Below are 19,886 nucleotides of genomic sequence, written 5' to 3'. Positions count from 1 at the left end.
CTCACATTTTCTCTCTCACCTTTAGCACTCCCTTCTCTCTCCCTCTTTTCATCCACCATTCACCTTTTGAAGTTGTATGCCTTTCTTCTCATTCTTTGTACCTCTGGGCATTTTTGCTGTAATGGATAATAGAGAGGAGTACTGACTGAACACTCCTGTGGGACATCAATGCCCAGCACCTTACTGACTTATATTCCCAGTGCCAGAAAATACACATAATTGTTTTGTACGACACTGCAGCTACTTTACTTTTGGTAGTCTGTGGTTAAAGGTGTTGGCGAAGAACAAGAAAAGACACTAATGAACCAAGTGATTCCAAAGCTATGACATGTGCAGCCGTTTTCTAATGTTTAAGACTTGAACCCACTCAGGCTGTAGTGTAACACCAAGGTTAAATATTCATGCCTCTTTGCAAAGGAAAATCAATCCACTCAACATAGATGTCATTTCAGTGTGACATTGATACTTTAGCTCTCACATAGCGTGGGATCTTCTGGCTATGTATAGTCAAATTTGACCTCATTATACAATTTGAGAACATTTCTTACATATTATAGAGTATCTAAACAATCCATCTATCTCAGTCTATCTCAAAACATGCTAAAGAAATGTCCGAGATAATCAGATACTGCAAACACAAAAGACACAATCTAGTAAAACCCATGTCTTCAACAGCAAATGAAAACTGTTTTTTTGCACATTGGACCACATCAAATTATTTACATAAAACATTGTCTGATTGTTTTTTTCTCAAAAAGAGGAATAACAGATCTCTTGACAGCTTCATAAACAGTCAATTAGGCAATAAATGAGGTGTGAGATGGAATATGACAGGAAGGCATTAGTAAACGGAAAAACAAAAAGTAAAATTACAACACATTAATTTACTCATAATTGATCAATATAAATATGATTGTATTATTTTTTAATAATAGTTTTTTAATAGCTTAAATTAATGCAGTATTCCTAATGGCACATAGTCCAGTGGTTTGTTCTGCTCTTGTGTTGATAATGCATAAAACTAAACCAAATGGTTTTTTGTATCTTCTAAATCTTGTCTCTGCAGTTCACTGTATCAAGTTTATAAGAATTTATATATTATTATTATAGTCAAAAAGTTTCAGCTTTGTGACGCAGCACCACAGATAAAGTGTGTTGTGGTGGCAAGTTAATATATGGTGTTTGTCGATCGCCCTGCTCTGCAGTGATTTTTCTACTGCTGAACTTGTGACCGAAAATCTGTGCAATTAGTAAAGTGGACAGTTCAAGCTAAACACAGCAGGACCTCCAACAACTCATAAACAAATCATTGGATCATCCTCCACATGAGCATGTGCAGACACAGACGTCGGCCTGCTTTTAACTTGCCATCTCACTGTATTTAATGTTCATTGTGTCTGCTGGTGTGTGTGGTCCTCTAGCTTCACACAGGTTTGCATTGCATTTGTGTTAGTTGCACGGTCTTGTACTCCTCCCTGTTTATTTTAAAGTATTGATGGGCAAATTCCACTTTTTGATATTTTTTCCACTGTCAGCTATCAGCAGTTTATCATTTCTAGGAGTTATTTTACTATAAAAAGCTGAAAATTACTTACTGTATCTGTCTATGAATCTACCTCATCTACATTTCTTTCACCAAATGATTTTCTATTATTTCTGCAATAAAAATAAATATCTGAATGGTAGACGCTATGGCAACAGTACCCTCCGTGTTTAGGACAAAAATTCTGTGTCTATTTAAGATTATATTGTATTCTGGCCAATTGAAACTGTTGTTTTTTAATTAATTTATTGAGAAAATTGGTGAAAAATAGTGAATCTAGAAAAAGTTTTTTCCTGCTAAAACACAACAAAACCTCAAATTTACGACAGATAGTTTGGATCCTTTAAATGTTTGACTTCAACTTCTACAGTAGCTGTACTGGAAATATTGAAAATGATGTTATATTATGTACATTTGTCAGGCTAGAGAAAGTAACGATAAGAAATGCACACCATAAAACGACAACATAGTTCCAGAGGTGCCAGTAGCTGTTTTAAGGCAAATTTTTGTCTTGATCCTTGACCATTATTTTCCTAAGCACACCTCTTGAGTTTTTTTGTCTGAAGTCCTTAAGCAAAATGGGAAATCTACTGGTGACATAACACCTAAGTCTCTGTGGAAGCCAGGGGAAATCATGTCACCACCACCTAAACTCAGAGGACAGACAGAAGCAGTAACTGGAGCGACTAGCAGCAGCTGGAAGCTGTAGACATGAATCTAAACCAATCTGTACTGTTCAGTTTTCTGGTCCTGAAACTCCCAGACAGGTGTGTTTTAAATGTTTTAAATGTTGCCTCCTTCACATCTCCTCACTCCCTCTTACTCAGGCCTCCTAGAAAACATGCCTTTGGATTGAGTGAATTATCCTGCTTGAATAAAGTCACCTGTTTTTGCAAATGCACGTACTGTAAACGCAGCACAGCAGTTACAGCTGGCACAGCTAGCACAGTTTTGCTGAGCTGAGTATAAAAATGTTCCTACCACTTCATAACAATAGTGAGATGTAGCTGCACAGCATATCCTGTGCTAATCATAACATCTGACTGTTAGCACTGGATGTCTGGATCACATCACGTTCAGCACATGAACAGATAATAATAACCCATGAGTATAATCCATGTTCGACACCACTTTGAAGTCTCAGTCACTTATGAAATATTTAGATTTCATAAAAAGATGAATGACAAAACTGTAGCAACATTTTATCCACAATCTCACTTTCCAAATGCTGTCTGTACTCTGACATTTTCTCTGAATAACAGTCTTCAAAAATATCTTTTAAGGCATTTACAGTTTGTGTCATTACAGTTTTTACTTTTTCTATTGTGTGAAAACTGTCTTATAAAAATCAACATCAGTATGTCTAACCATGGTCCTGACCTCTTGTTTTGATTCGGTTTATGTCTGTGGGTGTGTATCTGTAGAAGAATATGTTTGTGCCCTCTTGGATTTATATACTTTATCATTTCCTCTAACTGTCCTTATCAACTGTGCTCAAACCTTTGACCCAGCGCTCAACTTTCAGAATGAAAAAGCAGTATAAATGGTATCACCATCATCACTCAACCTTTTTTTTTCCCTCCATGATGTCATAGGCTAAGTGGATTGTAGCAAATTGTCGCATTAACTTTAAATAAGAGGCTTAGAGTTTGTCCATATGGTAATCTCGACCTCACAGATTGAGAAGAGTTGTGACAAACACAGTATAAATGATTTCTCACTTTAAGAGTGAGGAAACAATAAGCTCAGAGACAAAGCTTGGTAATGGAAAATAGTTAAATCATAACAACAATGTGTTTTTCCAGATGTATTGGCAGTGCTACAAAACACAACTGGTCTTGATTAGCAGCAGTGTGGAGGCTGTTAACATTGGCCAGTCCAATTTAAAACAGCATGTCTGAGGTTGAATTTATAGACTGCCGGGTTTTTCCACATTATCCTGTAATTAGGTGTTTAGAGAGTGCCATTCATTCTTCTGCCAAGTGGCAAAAGTAAAAGAAAAGCAGCGTCACGGAAGGTTAGAGAGACAGCTTCCTGTACGTCCTTCAAACCTGTGGATATTTTTAAGTATCAGTGACTTAAAACTTCACTGTGTCTTCTCAGTGTCGCCCTCACCTTTCTTGATCTTGCGATGGAAGTTGATGGCATCCACAGAGGCAGTGACAATGTTGGTGTTGCAGTGCCGAGCTGCCACAATGCCGGCGACCTCATCCATCAGCTTCATGGTCACACCTGTTTCAGACACACACACAGTTTGACTTTAGTTGGATACAGTACAGTGTATCCATACAGGAAGACTACTACTATGCCTTGTTCTGAATATATTTCAGTTTTAGGTAATATGGCTGTGACTAGTTATTGTTTAACACAAAATCTATCCTGAACATCAACAACATAAGGTCACAAAATCCCCTCCAGTATTGTTTGTGATTTGTGTGTTTCACTGATAACTGCGACAGTCATTTCTCCCCTGATATAATGTTCGCTTATCAACACAACATCATTATGTCCTGCAGACATCATTAGTAGTGAAATGATTATTGGAACATGTGCAGTTGCGTGAAAACTAAATAAACTCATCCTCTTATGAAGACCATGTAATTCAATCGAAAGTAAGCAAGTGGTCCTTTATAGTTGAGATTATTTTGTCAACAGCTGTTTCCAAGGTCAAGACTGAATTTACACCGACCTTAAGCTATGACTGTGCACTTGTACAGCTACGACTTCTGATATTCATAGAGCAACTTGTGGCATTGTGCTCTCCTGTCATCACCAGCGAAATGTCACATTCATTTTCTCTGCAAATCAAAACTAGTCTTTCAGGGTAAATGGAGTCATTAAGCTGGAGGGATTCTCAGTCGTGTTTGAGGAACTATTTCACTGAGATAAATTTGTTTGAAGTAAAAGCTAATGGGTTTCCTGATGCAATTAAAAAACTATCCACCTATGGCTGAATTATGAATGAGTCTCCTCGCCATTTCCTCAGTTTTAGCTGCTCATTGAGACTCATTAGTCCACTTTTGACGTTGTGCATCAGCAGACTGCCAAAAAGAGTTTCTCTAGACTTTAAGCTAGCTGACTTTAAACTAATGAAAGTTCAATAAACTATTGATAACTTGTGCTCCATTTATATTCATGTTTATGTCTATAATTTAAGTGAAATTCACCCCTTAAAATGACTAAAAACTGCCTGTTGATACACTGTAAACAACATGGAGTAAACACAGAATGGTCCACATCAGTGAATTTTTTGAAATGTTAAAATTTGCTTCTGCTTACATTTTCCTGACAAGTGACCTCTTGCAGACGGTGGTGCATACAAAGTATGTGACTTTAAAACAAGTCGTGAGGTTTTTTTTTTTTAACCATGAAGTCTTTGGGTTGTGATAATTTAACTATTTTGTCACTTACAGTATGCTCAAAACACTTACAGTTATCTGATAGAGTTAAATGCTTATGTGTGCTGCTCGTGACCAAAATGTGTCACCTGATTTTAATGAAAATAGTGTGTTTCGAATGAGCAGCATATGCCAAACTACTAAACTACTAGTACTAATGTACTATGTGTTCTACATCTAAATGGACGTTTGATCATTTACACTCTGCCATGAGAACTTACCAGAATGGGAAGACATTATGAGTGAAATGAAATCAAGCCGTTCTCTGTGAAAGAAGAAACTACAAACAGGAAGAGAGTATTGATCCTAAAAAGACTTCTTTGGGCGCTTTATCACTTTTAAGATGTTAGAGCACATCAAATAATTTACACAGCACTTTGCCAATTTCCGCACCACAAGTTTAGAAATGATTTGAAGAGCGAGGAAACACTTTGAGCAGGAAATCAAAGTTGCAGATTAGAGTAAGACTTGAAACCCATTAGCTCCCTAATGGAGCAGAGCTCACAAAGTGGACACAGAGGAATCAACAGATCCATACCTGCATTTGCCAAACTGCAGCAGTGTGTAATGGGTTAAGGAAACAGTCGTTTTTGGGTTTTCTCACAGAAAGTGGGACATCTTGTCTGGAGTGGGTGGGTTGAAGATGAGACAAGTGAGGAAAACGGTGGTATCTGTTTCTCATCTTGGCGAGAGTGTGCGCATGTGTGTGTGTATGTGTGTAATATGTTTCTGTGTGTGTGTGTGTGTGTGTAATATGTGTGTGTGTGTCAAAATATAATTTAAAAATATTCAGATCCTTCATTAAACACTCATGTTGCCCCAATCGTTCCCTAGTTGATTTTTGTCTCTCTCCTGCTACAGAAAATCAATAAGTCTGCTTGGTGATGGTTGCTTTGGCTCCTTCCACCTGCACTGTGTGGCTCTATTTATGACAGCCAAATGTGTGGGAGTACAAACAGAATGTGCTGCTCGCTCCAAAAGGCAGCATTCACTGTAAAAGTGGGCCTGCTGAGTTGATTAAGAATTAAAGATGCTATTACTCTGACATCCTGTTATCTCAAATGGACGAAGCATCACTTCCATTTTGTTTTGATAATACTGATATTTAAAATAGCTGCTGGGAAGTAAACTTCTTTTTCTGCCAAAGCTGAACCTTTCTCAGAGGTTAAAGAAAATTGTACTTAAATTTCCAACATGTATATATATATATATATATATATATATATATATATATATATATTTCAAAAAAAGAAAATGGCTTAATGCTAGAAAAAAGCGAATCGAGCGCTGACTTTGATGTGTGATTACGTGGTTACACTCAGGCCAGGCAGCATGAATGTGACTGTCAGATCTTTTGCTCCATCACATGAAAGATCATCCATCATCCTTTAAATTGAACCAAAACCCAGTTGATCTGGGAAGTATAACCATTAAAAACACCCTCTTATTGAGGATGATGTAGCAAGAGTTCAGAGAGGTGACAAAAGCATGTCAGGCTTAAAGTGTGTGTGGGCAAGGAAATTTATCACTTCCTTCCTCAGGCCTGTTGCGAAGCCAAAACCCATCTTGTTGTTTTCCCCCCAATCTCCACTATGTTGTGAAAATTGATGGGATCTCACCTAATTGAATTTGTTTTCAGCAGGCTGCTGCTATTCAAAGCCCGGAGTGGTCATGTCTGAGCATGTAACACTTAATGGAGACGGATCATGACCTGAACAAGATGATGAAATTGAACATAGACGCCGCATGACATTAAAGTGAATCTAAAGGTTTTGAATTAAATTTAAGGATTCCCTACCTGAGCTTGGTATAGCGGCCCTTAAATGTCCTCCCAGCTGACTGTTGATTTAAAACTCATCTATGAACTGTGTGAAATCTGGGATGGGAAGTAATGGTTGCTATAACAAATATACACAACAAATATATATCTTCAATAGGTTGAAATCAAAACTTTAATACTAACAATGGATCATACTTGTATGTTAAAGAGGTCGCTCATAGTGATGGTCTTTTCAGCTCTATGGATCTATAACGTATTTCAGCTCATTGATTTGGTTCAACACCTGAAACTTTACTGTTTTGGTTCACTCTCACTACTCTCCCAGCTTCATTATCAGCCACAGCAGGCAGCTGTTTTGAAAAAGCTCTAAAAACCCACTGTACACTATCTGCACAGCACCAAATGGCAGACGGACAAAGTTAGCAACTAATTGATGAAGCATTTAGCAGCTAAAGAGGAAATATACTCACTTACTAGTTGACCCCTTGATACCCCATTTATATGAATTACTAAGTAGTTAGTAAGTAGCTAAGTAGTAGACTAAGCATTAGAAACACCTCTCAGTATAACCCAATTCAGTTCAAAAGCACCACAAACTGCAAAATTACCACAAAATGAATCAACAATTAAATAACTGAACATTTAACTTTCATGAATGTAGGATGTTATATTATACTGCATTAGTTATATCTAGATGTAGGTCTACCTAATAAACTGGCAAGTGAGTATATCTGGCAAAAGAGAGAGCAAAACGAAGCTAAAAGGAGAGGGAATATTGGACTTCACCCGGTGGCCAGAAACATGACTCTGAATGAATGCTGATGTTGCTCCATAACTGCTGGATGTTTAAACAGCTAACACATTTGACATATCAATGTTGTGTATACAGCTTGTTTCTGCTGCCTCCAGTGGCCAAAAACAGACTGAACATTATTGCAGGTTTAAAAAGAACAAAACTACATTTTAAACCATTAATCTGGGACCAGAATATGAGCACATCCTTCAATATGCTGTAGTTTTATAGGTTATTAATTTCTATGGTTAAATCCAAAAGTACAGGCTTACTGCAGCATGAATTCCAACTTACTGCTGAATGATCTTGCACCCTATCATAATTAAGCTTGGTTCCCTATTTCTGTTATTAAACTGCACTGTCTCCCTGTCATGGGCTAACATGGTCCAGTAACTTCCCTCAACTCTGGAACCTGTTCCAGCTTTCTAAGTTTCTTCTGCCTCAAGCTGTGTCCCAGGGAACCAAAGTTACTAAAGTCTCTTTCTCTTAAGCAAGGTCTGATACAATATGCTTTTTATTGTTTAGTATTTTAGAGGAACATCTTTAAGGTAATTTTCCATTAAAAAATGCTACATTCAGAGCTCCTTACTTCTAAAAAGACTGTTGGACTGAGTAAGGTCACATTGTTGCATCAGTCACATTAACTGGTAACTATTCAGACATCAGACCCTGTTTCCATTGCTTCTGAGGGGCAACATTTTAGATACATTTGTTGTATTAAAATTGCTTCATTTTAAAGTAATGTTAAGGTTTTTTATTTGAGTCTACAAAGATAATCTATTAGGTCCATAACAGTATATTCTTATTTACTAGCTGATTTTTTCTACACCTAAACATTTTAAGCAGTAAAAAGGAATAAAACAGTAACAATTACAACTAAAATCTAGAAGTAACATTCAATATTATGATCTAACTGAGCCAGATAAGCTGCAATAAATAATGTATTACTGTTGCCTTTTCTACAGAAATATCAGTTTTTTTTGTTTTCAGAGCTGAAGAACAGCAGCTCTGGTAGCAGCAGTCATGCATCTGCTGATAAGATCTGACGATATTAATCCTTGAAACAAAGTAACCCCACATTTTTGAGATTTCACCTGATTTCATCTTCCATTTGCAAATATTAACGGGTAGAATTATATTTTATTTTATTTTGTTTATCTGTAATTTTATGGAGACTCTTATCAGAATGAAATGATCCTTACAAGGCCATCCAGGGTAAATAAAGCACTCATAAGGGATTGGAGAGAAAGCCCCTCTCAGCATGCTATGGTATGAAGTGAATACTAATATGCTAAATGGCTAGACTGAAACAGTCAAGAATATCACTTTTATGATATGGTGCAAACTCTGTGACTTTGTAAGGAAAGAATAAATAGTACAGACGACTTGGCTTTGTGGTATGGACTGTGAATTTCTGGGATAGGGTTAGAGGAGCAGTGAGAGTGGGCTCCTGTGGTCTTTTTCCCCGACTCCCCAGTGTTAGCAGCTCTCCAGATGCCATGAGAAAACGAGGCTGGTGGGTGCGGGGGGGATGACTATACCAGTTTGCTTGTGTTCTTCACTTTACCACAATCCCACGAGACTTCCCACGGCCTAAGAGTCGCTACGAGGAGTTAAAAGCTGTGAGTCTGGATGTTTGAAAATACTGTTGTGTAGTTGGAGAATGAAGTTAGTTGTGATGGCAGAGCTCAGGGGCAGTTATGCACAGTAACTGACAAAGGTCTTCATTATCTAAATTGTTGCAATTTTAAGTCACTTATTTTTCTTCATTACATGTGTCACATTGTGGGAAAAAAAGCTTCAGCAGTTCCCCAAAATGGTTCATTAGTATTCCTCATTGTCAGCAGCACAGCGACTGTAGATGTAAACGAGGATGTCTCATCACTTCACAGGAATGTTAACAATTAATTTAGCTGCTAAGGGAAAATGAAGGACAAATGTGCCCTGTGGTCTGAATTTTAGATAAGGGTACAGATCTACCTTTAACTCATACCTTGGTTCAAATCCCAGTGTAATGTTCATTTTCTCTAAAACTTTCTGCTCATCTTCACTCAGTTTTACTTTGTGTTTCATTACCTTAAAACTCCACTGATAAATATTCTTTAGATTAACAATGAATCGAATCTAGATCTGGAATCTGGTAATGTGAACAAGGTTACTCACAGTCACAAAACACAGAATTATCTAAACTCTGCAGCTCTGTGAGCTTTTTAGCATCTTTTAGTGCAGTGTTTTGCTGTGTGGTTCGGTTTAATCATCCTCATCGACCTCGTTTCAAGCAGCAGGCCAAGAATACATTAACACAGCTTTAAAGTGTTTATCCTGAAGACTATCCTATCAAAAATGCCATATCTTATAGTTTTTGTTAACTCTATGACATTACATCACATATTTATGACATCACATAAATGAATGTAACTGCAAATAAGCGTCTTTTCAAAACTTGGCCATTTTTGTTGCCATTTGCTCAGAGCAAGCCCCCAGGAATGGTGCTGGGCTGTGAAGCGATTTTGGATTTGCACACAGAGCTTCACAAACCCCTGAAATGAAATGAAATGAAATGAAATGAAATGAGTATCAGAATTTGATCCATTTGGTCCAAAAGCATTTGGAAAGTCAAGAGGAACCATATGATTTAATTATTTCATCCCTATTCATGTGTGCCGGGAGCCAACAGGAAGTCAGTCATTTTTATGGCTGGAGGCTTAAAGCATGAAGCCACTGAGCAACTTTCATAGGACAAAGGCCTCAGCTCTCCATAATACACATGGTTCAGAGTTTTCTGTTAACATTGCCTTAAATCTTTATCCAGGTATACTGCCCCCAACATTCATGTGTTAAGGTATTTCATCTTGCAGACACACAGCATTCATTTCTGAGGATGCACTCAACTGTGTTCATCGTAGGAATAATGAGACTGTGTTGGATGTATAATTCATCTAGTGCACTAGAGACCTGTGACTAAAATGTCGAGCCAAATCAAGAGGAGGACTGCGCTGTCCTTGACTACCAAAGATGATTGTCTTTATTAATCACTGCCATCAGTGGAGCTGTTAATGCAACTCCTGCAAAAAACCCCTCTCTATGTACAGTTGATGTAAAAGGTTGAAGTGAGGCTCAATGTGAGACTGCAAATGAGGACAAGCGAGGCCAAGACAGCCCTGGGCCTGGCGTTACACATTCACAGGGTGACATGGCACACTATGACTCTCCCTTTGCCGTAGGGTGGGAACACGAAAGGCAGAGTGGGGTGGTTGGGAGGGTGGGGAGGAATGGAGATGGTGTGTGTGAAGAGGAAAGACAGCTCATTCCAAATGGGGAAAAAAGGGCAATTAGTAACCAAGTCCCTAGTGCAGCCCAGTTTGCTACAGGGCAGAATACCTCTGTGATTAGATTCCTTGTGACGATTTCCCCAAATTTTTGCGCACAATGCTGTCCATCAGCAACAAGCATGAGAACAACGAAAGGAGTCTTCCGGGCAGCTCTCGTCGCCCATCAACTCTGTCCACTAACTTTAAGCTCTTTTAATTAGAACAAGCTTAGACACAGCACACTACACAAGGCACCCACTGATGAAAGGGGGGAAGAAAAAGTGGGACACCAAGAGATATCGACAGCAGAGCATGCCTGACCTCTGCCTCTCTCGCATATTCTCTCATCACTTCCCAAACTTACTCCTTCCACCTCTTCATCTCTTTTTTTACCCCTTTTCTTCCCGGTTCTTGCCCTCTGCCTACCTTCATCCACCAAAGACAATTCCCTTTCTATTTCTGTCCCTCTCATCCCCTCCCCAACAAGTGCTTTAATCATGGACAGTATCAAACGGCTCAAACTGCCTCCTAATGAGCTGTTACTATAGAAACAGCTCCTGTTAACATTACTGCCACGCAGCAACCCACCCACATCTTCTCTGAAAGTCCCATAAGCTGCATATTTTTTTGTATATTTTGCCATTCCAGCTGTGGCAAGCTTTATTAAACACAGGGCAGCACCTTAATAAATTTGTGTGCGGCTCCAAGTTCTGCAAATTCCAAGCAAGCGCTGTCATGGTTACCGTTAAACTGTACGCTCCTTGCATAACGCAGACCTGAGAAAATCACTGGGAGACAATTCCTGTAATGGAAATCCTGTCAGATAAAAGGGCTTTCAGATAAAATACACCTCTGGCTGTGATGGTAAAGGTCATCGGCTCCTGCAGATTATTTTTCTAAATGTACAACTTGGCCTTCAGTTTGCAATAAATATGATTCGTTTCTGTTCGGTTTTTGACTGAGTAATGCTCATTTCACAGCTTCTTAGCTAGGTAATACTAGTACTACTAGTGAGGCAAGTCCTAAAATATTAAAATATTATCCAAGAGAAGCTCGGAGTTGATAAAAATATTGTTACATTCATCTGGCTTGGTCAATTATTACTTCGCTCATAGCAATGTGCTCTGTGGGCTTTTTTTGCCCTGGATTTCTCCCCTCAGGCTACCAAACGCTGTGGTTGGTGGAGGTTTTTGGGACTGGAAGAGGAAGAGCTGCACTCTTCCTCAGCACTACTCAGAGCTCAGAAAATTACTGCCACCTATTCTGCATGTTTCTCGGGAGAGAAAAAAAAAGGTAACTTGACACTAGGCTGAACAGCAGTATTTCACTGCCCTCTCTAGTTGAAAGTTTGTTTCACCTCTGGTTGGGGGTCGTCAGAGGAGTGCTTTTGCACCTGTAACCACACCCAACAGTGACCATACTGACACAACCTGGAGCACACCTCTACATCACTGCAGCAGCAAGATGAGAAGTTAAACTACTGAAAGTCAGCTGTGTGCAGCTCTGTGTACCCTTAATCATTCAGGATCCTGTGTGTCTAACAGGACCCTCCATTATGACATCATGACCAGTTACTGTCCTTGCAAACAAACTAATGGACTGGTTTCTCAATTACCAAAAACAACAGAAAACACACACACACACACACACAGTTTGAATCAGTTTGGTGCGGTTAAAGTTGGTGCCTTAAAAGCTCCTGTGGCTCAGTCATACAGTATAACTGTGATTTGCTGTACATTATGTTAATGAGTTAAAAGTTTCCGTCTTGATTTCATCTGCATATAATCACAAATCACAAACCTTTATTTGATGGTTTTAGGTAGCTAGATTTTTATGCAAAATTCATGATGCATGTATTTTGCACAGCACATCACATATATACCTATCTATAGTTTAAAGAATTGATTTTAGATCAGGTTTCCTATAGCTTTAATGATTGTGGTGGCAATGTGGTCAATATTTGCTTCCTCAAGCATGCTGACATTAGTGTAACCAACCTCCCAGCGGATGTGAGGAGTTTTCAGAGGCATATTTAGTGGTATGTATTGAGCTTTGAGATCTGCTATTGGTCATCCAGGCCACTACAAAATACAGCAGGGTAAAATAATCCAGTTCTTCCTTGCATAACGGGGGCCTTGTTTTTACGCAAATGTTCAGACTCTCGAGTTTTGAAAAGGCTCCACCAGTGCATGTGAAAATGGAGTTACACAAATGTGAACTGCTGTTGTACTAAAACAGCAGCTCATTAGGAGGTCAGCTCCTGGATTGCGCCTGGTGCTGCCCTACAGGTGCATTCTGCCAGTGAAGGAGAGCTCATAGACACAGTTCAGCAGCGAGGTTTCCATGAGATCACTCGGCTCAGAAATGAAATGCTAACTTAGTGTTCTTGATTACAAAACATTTACTTTGGCCACGTTCAACAGCACCTGAGAAAAACTATTACTGAAAATATTACTCATGAAATTATGATATAATAAAATTTAGCATTTATTATAAATGCATAAGGAGGCAATAAACACATTTATGGGAAACAAAAAGGAGGTTAAGTGATGTAATAAGACAAATCAAGTTCAAATTCAAGTTTAATGAGCACAAACCAAAATTGCCCATCTACTGTTTGTTTGCTTTACAGTTATCAGATATTAATTGATATATAAAAAACTTTTCAGTTATACACAAGCTTATATTTAATGCACATTTCTTTTCTGAGCCACTTGTAAATCCCATTTGTACTCTGTTTATGCCTGGTCTTCAGAGGCGGAGAATTTTACCTACAAAACTGACGTAATGATGTTGGTGAAGCCAGCAGAATACGTAATCAACCTCTGTTAACAAGTCTCCTCCTATTAGTTGCACAATTCTCCCCTAAATGCCTATACAATGAGGAGAGAGACTCACCTTGCAAACATTTGCACAAATAAAACTGTGATGTGTCTGTCTGATAAATACAGCATGTGTGTTTGGGGCAGAATGTGCCACATCTGCCTGAAAAACAGGGGCAAAAGCCGCAGTAAATCTGGCCCTCAGTGTATTATTTCTGAATCAGTGTTGGTTTTGGAGAGGAGAAGGCTGCCAAGGTAGAGGAAGCAATCCACACACAAACACACACACACACACACACTCCTCACAAAGGTCGATCACATAAGCTCCAGTGGACATATCCCTGTCCCCCTGAATTCCTCTGTCTCTGGCAGTGACATGTTTATATACCCACTGAGCATAGATCACAGGAGGGGGACAGATAATATAGAGGCAATCCCTGGCTCAACTCACACACATCCTGCATTAAATCTCTGTTGTGTGTTCACACAGAAAGCAAACATACAAACACAGACATAAATCAGTGGCATGAGCACACACAAAAATAGCCAGTGATTTTTTTTTGTGTGTACAGCTGAGAAAGTATTTTAACGTCTCAAATTTTCCATATAAGACACATCACAACATTTAACAATGTGTGTGTCATTTTCATTCTTTTTTTTTTTTTGGTCTACTTATTTTAATCAGACAGCAGTGGTGTCCACCTGTGGCAATCAACTGCTGTTTCCATGGAAACAGGTGGTACGCTTCCTTATAAGATGAAGGAAGGAGAGAGCGAGCGGGGAGAGAGAGCATGAGATAATGAGGAGAGGTGGGCAGATGCAAAGAATAAGCAACAAAGAAAAGGAAAGTAAGCAAGAGGACGGAAAGGAAGAATGTTGAATGTTAACGGGCATTGTGGTATGCTTCTGATCTTTACCCACACAAATCCAGGTGTCTACCATTTAAAGAGCAGGGCTTGACCTCACAACATCTGGCGTTGTAAACATTTTGGTTATCAGGAACTTTTTTTAACACAGTCTGCAGGTTATTCTCTTTTTCTACAAGCAAGCAACTGCCAAGCAGTACATGCATATTTTATTGATTGATAAATGTGAAAAATGACTCCTTAAACGTGACCCGTTCAACATCAAAACATATCTTCTAACTTACTCCTAGTGGTATGTATGTGCACACGTAAAGTTTTGGTTTTGTGTGACCAGTTTTTGAGATATCTGTCCCTAAACTTCAGCAACATGGGTTTCCTGAAACAATGTTTTGGTTCCCCAGGATCATCCACAGGACTCATTTCTATATAAAGTAGTTCCATAAAAAACTTTTAAATATCAGATAAAAATCTTAACCTTGGCAAACAAAATCAAAACTATCTGAACAGCTGCATACCACTAGAAGTAAGTGAGAAAATATGTTTTATTGTGATTAACGGGATGTGTATGTAGTTGTAATTTACTTGCTATATGAGGAATCTGATGTCCAAACAACGCAGAACGGAATTCGCTATGACTGACCAAATAAATGGTATTACATTGACACATATGTATTAGCCTTCATTAGCGTCAATTACATTATTGTCCGATCTCTGGCTGGATGAACGTGGTGTCATACTTTGGCTCTGTAATTATTATCATCTGCTGTCAGTTGGTCAGGATTTGTCAAAGTAATATTTAATAAGACTTAAAGATATGTTATTTTATAGAGAATAGGACAGATAGGAAGAGCGTCTTGAATGTTCATGTGTTTGTGCATGAGCCTTACGTTTCCTTAGGCTCAAGTTAAGTAGGCCACTTTTCCACACCACAGTGAGGAAACATACAGTAACTGAATAGCCTGTCAATGTCATGTAAAAGTCAGTTTTCTTTTCTCCAACAAGAGTATAGATGGAGGAGTGAGTGGAGGGGGGGGGGGGGGGGGGGGGGGCAAAAGAGAGTAAAGACTACATAGTAAGAGAGAAAGAGAGAGCGAGAACCCTGGCAGTCTGACCTGACTCGGTTATGTAAACAAAATAATGTAGTGAAAGCAGCAGCAACGAACAACAGGGAACATCGCCTAATGAGCAATGGCATGTACAGAGAGCAAGCGGCACTGTGTGTGTGTGTGTGTATTCTAAATGACCTGCATGCTTGTTCCACATTTGATTTTTAATTGGACAGATTTCTCAGCGAGCTCTCCAAATTAAAAAGGCAACCATGACACATGCAACACTTCTATGTCCCCGCCCTGCTCCCTCCTCCTCTCATCCTGTCGTCCTGCCCTGTCTCCTTTTCGTTCCCTCTCGTTCTCAGTCAACATCTCTCTTCTGTTTTTCATCCTCACTATCTGGTGTCTCTCTGATGGCCTCTTTACATAGCTGACCCCAATAGAAATGGCAGCACAAGGCAGGAATATCCTGCCAGAAACAATATACCTCGAGTGATAAAAAGCATCTGTTTTGTGCTGATAAAATGTTGGATTTGTTACAGATGCAGCTAGGATTGTTTACCGGTGAGGGATTTCTTTTTTATGTTGTTTGGGACATCAGATAACTGAGTTTTTGGTTACGGGTGGCCAAATCATCAAATCTGGACTCATTTTTATCAATTGTTCATCTGGTTTTTAATCTTTGTTTGCTCTCTGTATTGTTTGCTCTGTGCTTTTTTTCTTAGGTACTTTGTAAACTTTTCTCTCAGGAATCTGGATCCAGATCCAGCGGGGAAAAGGGCCCAGGGAGAGACAACAAAAAGAGAGCTGGAAGCTCTTTGCTTTTTATGGTTCTGATGCACATACAGTGCTTAAACCGAAGAGCTTTTGTTAATTTACGTAGTAGAAACTTTTTTAGAAACTCACAAGCAAGGAGCCTCCAAATGTCTTTTTAGGCCCCATCTAAATAGTAGTTTTTATATATAAAGATGACTGAATAAGCTGAAAAAAAGAGTCACAGAGGGACAATTTAAGTCTCTGAGCAGACTAGCTTGTCAGCAAAGCACAGAATTGGAAAAGGCATCAGCACCATACATTTCCTGTTACAAAGACCTTAAATTTCCCATTTGTTGTTCTTGTTGTCTTTCTTTGTTGCATTTCCCGCTTTGTCCTTGTCACTCTGTTCTTCACCATTACAGCCATGCTCATAACAGTACGGAGTGCTGTCAGCGCGAGTAAAACATAACTAAAACAACCCAAGCAGTTATTTTAGCAACGCAACAGTGCACACATAAACACAAATACAGAGCAATCACTCATAACCCCCATGTATTCACACTCACACTCCCCTAACAACCATTTTTTATTCTTACAAGCCTCGTCCATTCACTTAGGAGAACATAAGTACTAAAAGCCATAACATTCTTTCTCAAGGACATTTCACTTTGGATTAAATTCAGCAGTATTTCATCTTCTGTTCCTCCTCTGTGTCACCACAGCACACACTGTGCTGACGTACATTCTGGGGGTTAAAGCCAAAGGCTGTAAAACTGTGAGGAACCTGGTCAGTGATTCATAAGCTCATTCATAAGATTCATAAGAATAAATGGAATAAACTGTAAACGCATGTGAATAAGTACTGTATATATGCAGGTGCATGAGTGTGTTTGTGAGTGTGTGACTGTGACATCTTTATGATGTTATAAGCTTCAGGCATTGTTGTTTGATCACTCGTTACAGATGTTTCTGTTCTCATCTGCTTCTGTCCTTCCCTCTATATGTTTCTTTTTCTTCTACTTCTTTCAACCCCTTGCTATATGTTCTGTGCTGTATGTGTCTGTCCCCTGCAGCATCTCCATACTGTACTAAGGGCAGTGGGTCCGGTCTGTTTCCTGTCTTGAATACCAATCAGTGTGATGCTGCTCATATGCTCTTTGTTTCATGTGTGTGAGGATGAGATCTGATAGATACTGGATACTAAGTGGTAGAGGGCGACTAGGAAACACTGGGCTCTAAAAAGGCTTGTTAGCCGCTGTTACCACTGAATCAATCACATAGTGTGCTTGTACATTTGAACTTTAAACAAAACTCAAAGCGGTTATAAAATGTCACTTTGCATTGATTTGAATGTCATAGGTATATATCAAATAAATTCAAGTTAATCGCTCTATACTTGAGAGAGGTGAGCGTATTAGATATTTTTTCTTTGCATATCTCCCTTTGACTCACAAAAATGCTTGTGTAACACCTAAATTCTGAGTAGACTAGCTTGTCAGACAAGCTTGTCAGCAAAGCACAGAATTGGAAACAGCATCAGCACCGTATATTTTACTGCAAGCTTGCTGCAATGCAGTCTGGATGTGGAGAAAAATATGTACAATTCGCACTGAATTTATCAGTCTGTGTTCTTGTCTGTACCATGAATAGATAAATGCAGGTGAGCTGAAAAGAGGAACAGAAACCTCTTCAGGTTTTCATACACCCCTCATTGCATTTTAGAAAATGCTTCAGGTAAATAATATCAACCATTCCTCCTTGTTTTTGGAAACCTTGTTCACAATTGAAAGCTGAATGTATTCATTTGTGATCATCAGGGAGCAGGAATGACGCAAGGTGCTTCAGTTTCTGTCTGAACACACTTTCTGAGCTGCAGAGAGAGGGCTGTGAATTCTCAGTGAGTTTGACACTGAGAGGGACCCCTCACACTGCAGGTAGTCATTTCATTTAAAAAACTGCTCAGTGGACCTTTAAAGATTCCTCATTTTCATCAGCAACATGGTAAAGGACGGACTCTCCAACTGTCTGACATTAACAGAAAGTTACTTGTCTACCTAATGAACCTACAAACTGGAGATGAAAGAGAAGCTGTTGGACTCACCTCCATGAACATAGTCATGTAGTGTGCAGTCAGAGGGACCCACCAAATGGATCAGACTGGACTGGCTGAAGCCAACCGTGTGCTGCTCTGTAATGCACAAACACACACACACACACATATAAGCAGAAGAAAAGAAAAAGTGAAAAAAAAAGGAATTTTAGCATTGATAAACCTGTATAAACTACATGTTTCTGTATTCTGCCTCGCTAAAGTCACAGTAATGTACTGACATGCGAGTTAACATACTGTACCTTTTGTTGTATCCTCTGTGGTTGAGTGAAAATGACAAAATTAGAGAATCAATCAATTTTACTGTCATGATGGTTGAATACACTTCCAATAAAAACGGAAGTTCTTTCTTGTACGTCCACAGTATGTTGACACTTTTGAACAATGCACCCAAGTACATTAATTACTGAAAGCAGGAGGCATTCTTCATTTACACTGTGGACAGCTGCCATTATTTTACGTCAGTAATTAGCAATACTGTCATACATATCAAATGCAGATAAAGTAAAAAAATCCTAATGTGATTAAAACCTTTGCTTTTGACTTTGTTCTGCAGTTGTAAATGGTGCAGGGAAGAAAAACATACACTGGCTGGATGATATTTATGTCTGAATGTCCTCATGTTACCACAGTTTCCACATCAAGTGAACTTACTGCACATTCACTGTACCACAAAACGAAGATCCAGGAGGGAGTGAAAACATTACCTACAACCTATTTATTGTATATTTGCATTTGAGGCCTTGAGGTTAGTCTGTTACCTGGGCTAGATGGATATGGCACCACCTCTTCAGTCCTAGCCTTGGTCTCCAGTCTCTCCATCTTCTGAGCCTCATAGCGCTTTCTTCCCTCCTCCTCTTGTTCTGCGCTGGCATACTACAGACAGAACATATACAGAATGAACATATGCACAAGTGTACACATCCACACACTCAAGATGTACACTGCATGTAGTATGAAAGAATAGTTTTATCACATTGACATTCAAGACAAGTGAGATGAGTGAAATGGACTTTTCATGCTGTTAAATGTCAATATCTTTATCTTGACCAGATGGCCTCTCTCATGAATACCCTTTTATCTCTGATATACTGTATCGAGGGAGAAAGACAGAGAGAGGCTGACAGGAACCTACAAAAGGGTAAAATGCCAAACTTTGGTCCATTAAAGTCAGAGCAACAAAGCTTTCCATGTACCTTGATGGGCGGCACCTCTGTGATCTTGTCGACATTCTGCAGAGAGCAGGGGACGTACCACAACGCTGCCTTGTTGGCCAGCTTTTTGGTACCTAGAATCACAGAGAAAAGGTTGGATTCTTGTACCAAGAAAAATGTTGGTGAGGAACTTTTAAATAAATAATATAAATAAAATGACACATTTAGCGTGCAAAAGACAATTTCCTCCCGAGTTTTGTGACTGTAAACCAATAAGCAAGAAGTTTTGACACGTCTTTCAAAT

The 19,886-nt window shown here is 39.0% G+C and overlaps 1 protein-coding gene across 10 annotated transcripts in view; it reads right to left on the bottom strand.

Moving 5' to 3' along the window:
- acot7 (acyl-CoA thioesterase 7) overlaps positions 1 to 19,886 on the bottom strand; it is a 130,531-nt gene that overhangs the window by 17,265 nt on the left and 93,380 nt on the right. For 8 of the 10 annotated variants that reach the window (XM_067591786.1, XM_067591785.1, XM_067591788.1 and 5 more), the window contains 5 exons: positions 19,625 to 19,716; positions 19,190 to 19,304; positions 18,671 to 18,685; positions 18,420 to 18,506; positions 3,659 to 3,775 (listed from right to left, as the gene is read on the bottom strand). In XM_067591786.1, the coding sequence (XP_067447887.1) occupies positions 3,659 to 3,775; positions 18,420 to 18,506; positions 18,671 to 18,685; positions 19,190 to 19,304; positions 19,625 to 19,716 (426 nt within the window). The remainder of the gene's footprint in view (positions 1 to 3,658; positions 3,776 to 18,419; positions 18,507 to 18,670; positions 18,686 to 19,189; positions 19,305 to 19,624; positions 19,717 to 19,886) is intronic. The other 2 variants (XM_067591793.1, XM_067591784.1) reach the window with 1 other exon arrangement.

Source organism: Thunnus thynnus, chromosome 6, assembly GCF_963924715.1.
Source record: "Thunnus thynnus chromosome 6, fThuThy2.1, whole genome shotgun sequence".
Lineage (NCBI taxonomy): Eukaryota > Metazoa > Chordata > Actinopteri > Scombriformes > Scombridae > Thunnus > Thunnus thynnus.
The sequence above is the reverse complement of the archived record's forward strand: the minus strand, read 5'-3'. Positions and strand labels throughout refer to the sequence as shown.